The sequence below is a fragment of the Asterias rubens genome, chromosome 9 (assembly GCF_902459465.1).
Source record: "Asterias rubens chromosome 9, eAstRub1.3, whole genome shotgun sequence".
Lineage (NCBI taxonomy): Eukaryota > Metazoa > Echinodermata > Asteroidea > Forcipulatida > Asteriidae > Asterias > Asterias rubens.
This window is the reverse complement of record NC_047070.1, coordinates 15,529,010-15,538,456: the sequence shown is the minus strand read 5'-3', so window position 1 is coordinate 15,538,456 and position 9,447 is coordinate 15,529,010. Positions and strand designations below refer to the sequence as shown.

The window sequence follows — 9,447 nt, the reverse complement described above, 5'->3', positions numbered from 1 at the left end:
GCAAGGGTGATTTTTTCTTTCATTATTATCCCGCAACTTCGACGCCGATTGAGTTCAAATTTTCACAGGTTTGTTATTTTGTGCATAATATGTTGAGATACACCAAGTGAGAAGACTAGTCTTTGACAATTACTACTAGTGCATTCTAATTAAACGTTTTCAAAATTTACCGATTTTAAAACACATCAGTTAGGCACTGGACACCTTCGGTAATTGTCAAAGACCAGTATTCTCACTTGTTGTATCCCAACATATGCACAAAATAAAACATCTACGAAAACTTTTACTCAGATGGCCATCGAAGTTCAAAAAAGGAAAAAAAACACGATGCCTAAAAAGGCTTCACGCCCGAAGTAATTTTTGAAAACATTTACGTAAGTTAAGTGGGAGCCGTTTCTTACAATATTTTATAAAATCCACAGCTCCCCATTGCGTATTACCAAGCACGTTTTTACGCTAACAGTTATTTTAGGTAAATACCGATAGTGTCCAGTGCCATTTTGAATATTTTGAATCTCTCTGCATCTCGAGTCTGTGAGTCAACAGTGATCCTCCACAATACTCAATTCCTAATTCAATTCCATGAAGCCCAAACGTTCCTATAGGCTTCTTTGCACTGTTGTTACACGCTCTGTAATTAACACCACGATCTATTTAATTAGTCTTTTGTACTGTGAAATTGGTCACCCAAGCCCCATTGACACCTCGTCCCATTGCAAAGGGGTGGCTCAACGCAAACCCCCCGTCACTTTGTTATTTTTTCCCGGACGCTTGTACCTTGTTGTGCGGTAAATCGAAAGTTGTGCTCCTTGTTGGCGGAGTCATTAATATTCCTCTGATGTTACCGTGTCTAATTGTCAGGTTTGTTGGTGACACCCAAACCATGGGATAAGAAAAGCCAAGAAAACAGCACGATGCGGCACCCCTGCGAGGGCCAAAGGAGGGGTGTATTCAGAAGGTATTTAGCCAGAGAAAGGAGGGCAATTTTGGAGGCTGTTGTTGTGGGGTTTGGTTAGCGGCACACCAGCCTCTGATGTGGGTCGTATCATTGCCTAGTGGCCGAGCAGAATGGATTGCCCTGTTTTGTTGTCGACTTGGAGTTGGCAGATCTAGGGATAATTCCTTTTTATCACCTAGGTGAAAATCAGCTTTGAATAATTGGTTCTGTATGATCCTCTACTTGAAATGGGTGTCCAGTTCGCCCTGGCCGGGGAGAATAGAGCGGGCGTAAGGGTGGTGGCTGCGCTGAATAGGATTACATCTATCAATTACACACTGTGTTTGCTCGGCCGGGCTGTAGTACCTTAAATCCCATCTTGCAATAACACTTCATTTGCACACCACACAGTGCTGTTTCCTTATTAGCATTCATAGAGCAAGGGAGTTTGTGCTTGAGTCGGTCTCTTTCTTCCTGCCTATGACCTCATTGTCTGTCCTGACTTAATTCCCCATATGCATTGATTCCTCAATAATTGCCTCGTTTTCAATATCTAATGAATTTATGTATCATTCAATTCCGGTCGGAGCACACTCTCGCTCGGCTGTATACACGCCGGCCGCGGTGAGAACGAGGGAGCTTTTAGCGTGATTTGCTGATCGCCAGTGGGGAAAAAAAGAAAACACGGCCCGGGTGAGATGCCTCTCTATCACCCTCTCCCTGGTGATGCCATCAAAAGAATTATGCTTTCTCTACTGCGAATAATTGCTTTTCGTGAAAATTAAAAGCCGAGGAGAAGTCGATTGGATAAATGTTCTGAAAACAATTTTATCGATTCGAGGCGAATTCTGATGGTCTGGCCATGCATGTTAAATCACTCTCAAATGTCCCGACAAAGCTCCGTCGTAGTAGCAAGATGCGACGAGTCTTTGCCGACAACTTGAGCAAAGGGCTCAAAATACAAATTTAACCGTTAGTCAAAAAAGGAAAATCTTGATGTGTTTTCTCTATCTCTTATGCTCTGATAACTTATAGCTGAGGGTAATAAAAAAACGTAATGGCTTAATGGCATCAGTTTGCGACACTGCTACTTTGCCAATAAACATCACACCAATATTGTTGTTCCTGTTTTGATGGTTATGGGTTGACGGTGATATTTTTTCTTCGTTCCAGTTTCACCCCCATCGACCCATTTCAGTTGGGGTTCTTAAGACCGAACAATAAACACTGAGCCAGCCGTTCTTTCGCTTAGGACTAGAGTAGAGAGAGGCTCAGTGAACGTTGCCAATTCCAAACGATTCTCTCGAGCGGCAAGCCTTTGATCTCCAACCAACCCCCCATGAAAAAGCCATGTACACTTATGACTCCATTATTTTGGGTAGGGATTTAACTGAATGCCAAAACGCAGGGTTGGATCGCCTTTGAGAACAGGCAACTGTGTAAATGCATTTGATCGAGCGGAAGGGCCCACGATTGTAAACCACGAGACTTTCTTTCACCGAGGTGTTTAGCGAGCTAATTGCCAGCAGAGAGAGCGGGGGTCAACATCTCACAGTCGCCCCCCATGCGACGACACTTAATTTGCCGACCAATTAAAACGATCGCTATTAATGACTAAACCGAATTATGCGAAGTGATCCGTTGCATTGGCATATAGACCCCGCCCCCTTCGAGTCAGTACGCATGCGGGGTAGTCTCATCATACTGCGTTTGCAGTCGGACTGTAGTGAGATGCCTCATGACCAAATTCTATTAAGCCGTCGCCCGCACGTGTTGTGATTTTTGCGGCATCGCTTATAGCCAAGCGCACCAAACATCTTCTGTAAACAAAACACTGTTGGAACTTACGCCATCACTTCTTCGCCTCTTACCAGAGAGTAATTTCCATCCACAAAACTTCAGCCTTGTGTTGGAAACGTCAACAACATTTGCTACTCCGCGCAGCTCGAGTTAAGTGTTGACAAAAACAAAACCACCAGAGATAAAAACCAAGTTGTAGGTTCGCGTGCGATGATTCAAACTCTATCGGGCGAAGCTGCTCCTCCCTTTGCGGAGACACCATCAAGTCTTGAGCATCTGCTCCCACATCCGAAGATGATGGACACCGATACGAATCAAGGGGGTTTGTGTACCACAAATGGACCCTCTACTGAGCCTAACCAGGACTTCGTCCACTCGGACTCTGAAACATCTTCAAATGTGTATCCCCGATCGCCAGAATCAAACTCAGAATCTCATAAATGTAACCACCATCAACCACCACCGAACAACCATCACCTAGAGCGGGCCTCACCCAACGCGATGGCCCCGGCACCAGCGCTCATTCGACCCACCAAACTAACTCCTTTCTCCGTGGTCGACATCCTGAACCCGAACAACTTTAACAGTCCGCCCCCGACCAAGTTACATCGGTCGTCGTGCGTCTGTTGCGAGGACCGAAGCGTGGAGAGTTGTCAGCGGGTCAGAGCATCATCTTCCCCGGTGCCGATGGCGAGTTCACCCGGTAATGCTTACCCGTGGTCGTCGACATGGAACAGCGGGGAGCCTAGGTGTAATGCAGAAGGGAAAGCCATCTCTGGTGAGTTGTAAACATTTTTTCGTCATTTTAAAACAATAATATTTATATTTCTGACATAAGCATAGTAGTGTGACCATGGTATGACAAACTATAGATAGTTTGCTAGGTTCATAATTGTGATATGAAGATGTACCGCACTTCACGGGAAGGAAGTGTAATAATATAATCACCATGGGAGAAATTGTATTCCTCCATGATATATCCATACTAAGTACCTCTATGATATAACCATAGACAAATAACCAACAGCTTTTTTGTGATAAATCGTTTGAATGATTAGCCAAATTAATAAACCATCATTTCAGATTACTATTTCCTAAATCCAAACACAATCACCCAAGAACACAAGTTATCATATCTCATTATAATAAATGACTGATTTCTAAAATCGTATATTTCTTGAAGATGGCTTACATATTATTAAGCACATAATTGGTAACGATGATTATGACACGTGGTGATAGTAATGTGCAAGTCAAGCGAGCCGGAGTGGAAATTATTAGCGGTCTTGATGATGGTGCAAATCCAATTACGGGCAATCTGGTAGCGATCTTTGTAAAGACAGTGATCGCTTTAATTGGAACTCTGTCGCTCATACGCTCTAATGGTATTAGGCGGCCAGGATCAAAGACATCCATGGGTACCCGCGTATATAATTCTGTTAACGTTGGGTGTAACTGATTGGTAGCCGGCCTGCTTACAATCAGAACCAATTGCTGGGGAAATTGAACCCTAGCGGTATTCACTTTGATTATTCATCCCATGGAGGTAGGAACATGATTAGGCTCATGTGCAATTACCATGCTTAATCTGTTACTCACTATTGTATGTTTTGATATAATTGAGTTTAATTTCTAAGGATATAGTTGTGAACACCGCGCACATCAAATTGTGCTAATTGAAACTGCTTCTTAGCGTAAACGCCTTCAAGATGTTGGTTTTAGAAATATTTAAACACAATCGGACAAAACTCATGTATGAAGGTTCAAATGCGTTCAATGCGAAACACTGAATTTCAGGTGTTTGGTTGCCAATAAGATAATAAAATAGTTGGTATTTATTCTTGTTAAATAAAGTATGGCCCTAAATACGTCTTTGTCCTTTTCGTTAAGAAATATTTGTTAAGAAACTTATCTGAAGTTGTGGAGACACCGGGAAGACATGATCTTGTTTCGTTTCTATCATAGTTTTATAATTGGTTCAAAGTTGCCATAGAGCAAGCCAAATACAAACGTCCTGAAATTGTTATGGAGTCGCTTGTTGGAAGCTTGTTTCGTTTCAATAACTTCATAATTTTACAGTTGGTTCAAAGTTGCCAAAGAGTAAAGCCAAATACAGACGTCTTGGAAAAAGTTATATTTAAGAGTTGTAGAGCCATGAGACTAAACCTATAGCAATAACCACTTTGGCCAATCGTTTTACATAATTATAAAATCACAACAAGTTGACTGGTAGAAAACAATCAATATTTACATCTTTGGAGAAGGCTTGTCTTACTATCATTTAGAATATTGAACTGGGCATACGAACCCTTAAAACGTATAATTAGATAAAAGCAATGGCGCAAAGCAGGCTAAAAAGAATTTGGCAGTACCCTTTTACTTTGTGGAACTGAAACTTGTCAGCATGGGGCTCGTAAGACTTTGGTCTTTGACGTCACCTTTTGAAGGGGGGTTGGTTATATTATGCCCCTTGCTAAAACGGAACTGCCTGGTGCCATCCCAAGCGCCATCGGCTCCGATAGGATTTCAAACTAACCATTCTCAAGTCACGGATGAGCTCTGATCCAAATGGAAACTTCCAAAACGCTATGGAGCGCATATCCACGCAATGGTTAGCGCTGAGTGATGTAGTAATTGGGATGATGTGTTGGGGTATGTTGGATGTAAAGAAGGGAGGGCGGTCACTGTGGGGTTGTTGACACAAAACGAGAGTTTTCAACAAGTTGGAGAAGTTAGATTTCGATTGTTGAATTACAGGCTTATGAAACATTAATATGAAATATTGAACATTAATTTACTGTTAAATATATAACTGTGAGGATGGATGGGTTCTTTTCCCCTTCACAATTTCACGTCAAAGACCAAACCCAGATTGTCGAATGAGCCCAGGGGTCATTGAGTTAGGACTAGTCCTAACTTCGGACTATGATTATTACAAACTTACGGATAGTCCTAAAACTCGTCCTATCTCGAGACAACTAGAAAGTAAACTGACTGAGTAAAGTCAACACTACGAATCCACTGTTACAATTGTAAACATTTATGCCAAAATTATCTGAAAAACTAGTACATTTTTATTTGTTAACGGTTTAAGAGACTTGGTTGTAATTCTAATTCGTAAAATCATAATTATGGACCATACTCGTAGGAAGAAGTTATAACTTCGTAGTAAGATAATTTCCTTAAACACTTAAAAGACTGAAGCAAGAGTTTTTGATAACTTTAAATCAATAAGGAGTTTGTGAGACGCGTTGTCTGCCAAACTTAAAGTTTTGATTATTCTGACTATATGCTCTTAAACATTCACGACAATTCATCAATTTTATCGGCTTGTTTAAAAAAAAAACAATCTGAGTCATCAGTCAGTTATTTAGTACATGTTATGGTTTATCCATGGTCAGACCCTCAATATTTACAATATCCATGAATAACGAACTATAAGTTATAGTAAACTTGCTGATATAACCATGCAGTAAGTCTTTTTTGAGGGAGTGTTGGCTCTGAAAAAGCGAATAGAGTCTGAAAATATTTTGAAGATACTCCAAATTCCAATTCAAAGACTTTCTCATGAAGACGAGCAGAGTATCTGTTTGAAACGTCGATACCAAACCGGCTCTTTTCGGAGCCAACACTCCCTCATCAAACGAGAAATATTACGTAGTTGGACCCGCAACTTAACTATCACTTATAGGTTATTCTTATGAATACTAACTTTTGTAGTTCTTGGAATGTTTTTTTTTAATCAAGATGTTTATTCCGTCTGCTTTGCCTCTGCGAACCAATTCGTTTACTTTGGTCAGCGTAGTCTGGCACGACTGGTCGGTTCTCACCATGGACAACTTTATCGCCCCTACGTGAAATAGTTGGAATTCTGAAACTCCTTTTTTATTCTACTCAATAATATCATTGTAAATTGCCCCGTGACTCAACTGGCTTGTTTTAAGAAAACAAGTTAATAGCTGCGGTGGCCAACTCAAAGGCAATTCGCCGCCGGTGTATGCCTAGGTGGGTCTGGGGTGACAAGGTTGTCTTCAGATGTATACCGGCTAGTAAACTTGTTACCCAATTATCGTATGTATACAAAAACACAAGCGTGGGTGCATGTTGGGAGACCCTAGTGCAAACTTGGGGCTAGGGTGGGCACTTTGGGATAACTTTCTGGGAAAAACAACCATTGCTGCAAGGCAATCTTCTGGCAAAATATGGACAAGATTAACAATCATGTCTGTAAGGAAGTTGATATTTTATTCTGGAGATGTTGTGATTTTTTTCTAGCTTGTTTTCATTGGCTGATGTCAAATAAAAGTGTGACAAATATATAGCGCTTACCGGAATTATGTAAACGAAAAATATACACGTTTATGTATAGAATCATTATGTGAACCTGGCTCCCCCTTTTTTTATACTGTACTCAATAGTGTGATGTTTTACAGAAAATTACATGCCCCTTTACAATCTTGGTTTTCGAACTCCCAAAACTTCATCGTTAAGATAAGGTTTCTTAATTGTCTCGTTTTCTTCCTCTCCAACAGAAACCGAACATTCACCAAGAGCCGACCACAGACGGGAAGCAGTCAAAGATGAAGCGATTAGAGAACACTTCGACAGCGAAGAGGAGCAAGTGTCACTAGAAGACGACGATGACATCGCATCCGACGACAGGGACAAAGATGACAGTGAGGACAGCGACGACAAATCAGATGGCTCACCGGGAAAGAAACGTAAACGATCAGACTCGGACTCTGGAAAGGCCGGCAAGCCACGCCGTGCCCGCACGGCGTTCACCTACGAGCAACTCGTCGCTCTTGAGAACAAATTCAAAAGCACCCGGTACCTCTCCGTGTGTGAAAGACTCAATCTTGCATTGTCACTCAGTCTGACTGAGACACAAGTTAAGATCTGGTTTCAGAATCGCCGCACCAAGTGGAAGAAACAACACCCTGGGATGGACCCCAACGCACCCACCACCAGTCCCCAGTCACCACCGCCCCATGTCAGCCTTCACACTACCTACAACTCCGGGCTTGTGTACGGGTCGCAACTACCCTACCTTCATGCTGCTGGAGCAGCTGGGACTATGCCGTACCTTGTCAGCTCGCCGGCGTACCCCACTCTACACGCTCATCATTTCTATTCCCACCTCGGACATGTTTGATGAAGAAACAACACACGCAAAACTCTTGTAATTTATGTAAACTATTAAAAGCTATGTATAAAATATAGGAAATGTAAAAAATAATTATCATGTAAATATGATTGAAAATTACCATGATTTTTTGTCTTGATAAGGCAACTTATTAGATTTATAGATACTGTATTGGAGACAAAACATATCAAAGTTGCGAGTGCGTGTAAAATGTACACTGTGGTGTTATAAAAGTTTTCAAATAGTGTTCACAATGTGACTACATTTTGTGTGCATCGAATACGAAGTTCAATTTATGACCGCATCTAAACCCAGACTCTTGATCAGACTGTTCGTCACATAAGGAGGAACTATAGTAAACCCTTATATTTCTGAAACACTTTTGATTGAGGCACTGGACACCATTGGTATTACTCTTAATAATTATGAGCTTAAAAACTTACTTGATAACAAGCAACGGAGAGCTGCTTTTAGGAACAAAACATTGTGAAAAACGGCTCCCTCTGACGTAGTTTTTTTTAAAAGAGGTGATTTCTCACTCAATAGTTGAATCTAATAAAATACTTGCATCTGAAAGCACACGAAATTGTACAACAAGGGTGTTTTTTCTCTTACGACTTCAATTACCAATTGAGTCCACAATTTCACAGATTTGTTATTTTATGCATATGTTGGGATAGTGAGACAAACTGTTCTTTGACAATTATCAAAGGTGCCCGGTGTCTTTAAAGGAACAAATATAATGTGGACCAATTGTGTGCAAAACAGGCAGTTGTTTGAATAATTGAAATGGCGAACTGGACCCACCCTCCTTGGGACCAGAAAGATATTCATCTGAATCATTTGGTTTGGTCACTTGTCTTAAGCCTATTATGCTTGATAATTATGGCAAGCTAAAAATCACCCTTCATCTAAATATTTTGAAAATTATTCTCGAATTAATTTGATCGTCAAATGATGTCAACTTTATTATTAATTTGTGTAAAGAGTGCGTCCATTCCGATGTGTGGTCAAACAGTTTTCTAGAAACTCTGGTTTTCGGCTCAGCCCGTTTAAAGGAAAAATACGACATGTATCAGTTGTACCTTGTTTTCGCAGTGGCCTTTTCTTTTCAATAATGTCCAAAGATATCGATGCTTCAACATTTAATAGTTGCACCAAAATAATGTACTCGCTGTCCGCAGTTAAATTTGATGAGTTGTAATTAGGGAAATCATGAGCTTACGAATAGTTATCCACACTTCAATTAATATTAGTACAGACCGGCAAATAAACATCTCTGCTAAAAAAAAACTGGTTAGCATTTTTGAGCCGCTGTAACTAATTCTATATCGCATTTGTTGCTTCGGTTAACTGCTTCGTATGAGGGCAGTATTCGGTTTGCTTAAACGTGGATTTCATTTGTTAAGAAAGACTTGTAGGAAATACTTTATCACACTGAACACAAGTGGTAGTAAAAACTACGAAGGACATTTCCACAAAACCGTGACGCCATGGCACACAAATATTAGGTCATCTAACTGGACATGCGTCACTACTGTAATATTTTACGATTGACAAAGTA

The 9,447-nt window shown here is 40.8% G+C and overlaps 1 protein-coding gene across 1 annotated transcript; it reads left to right on the top strand.

Annotated features, from left to right (window-relative positions):
- The first annotated feature begins 2,734 nt into the window (after positions 1 to 2,734).
- Positions 2,735 to 8,337, top strand: LOC117294891 (NK1 transcription factor-related protein 2-like). Its single transcript, XM_033777439.1, has 2 exons — positions 2,735 to 3,515; positions 7,270 to 8,337. The coding sequence occupies exons 1-2, from the start codon at positions 2,948 to 2,950 to the stop codon at positions 7,890 to 7,892; spliced, it is 1,191 nt and encodes a 396-aa protein (XP_033633330.1). The 5' UTR covers positions 2,735 to 2,947; the 3' UTR covers positions 7,893 to 8,337.
- The last annotated feature ends 1,110 nt before the right edge of the window (positions 8,338 to 9,447 follow it).

Bases quoted from the DNA above. Each gene is read 5' to 3' on its own strand.
- LOC117294891 (XM_033777439.1), top strand. From the start codon at position 2,948: ATGATTCAAACTCTATCGGGCGAAGCTGCTCCTCCCTTTGCGGAGACA. The intron at 3,516-7,269 runs GTGAGTTGTAAA...CCTCTCCAACAG, and splicing joins AGAAGGGAAAGCCATCTCTG to AAACCGAACATTCACCAAGA.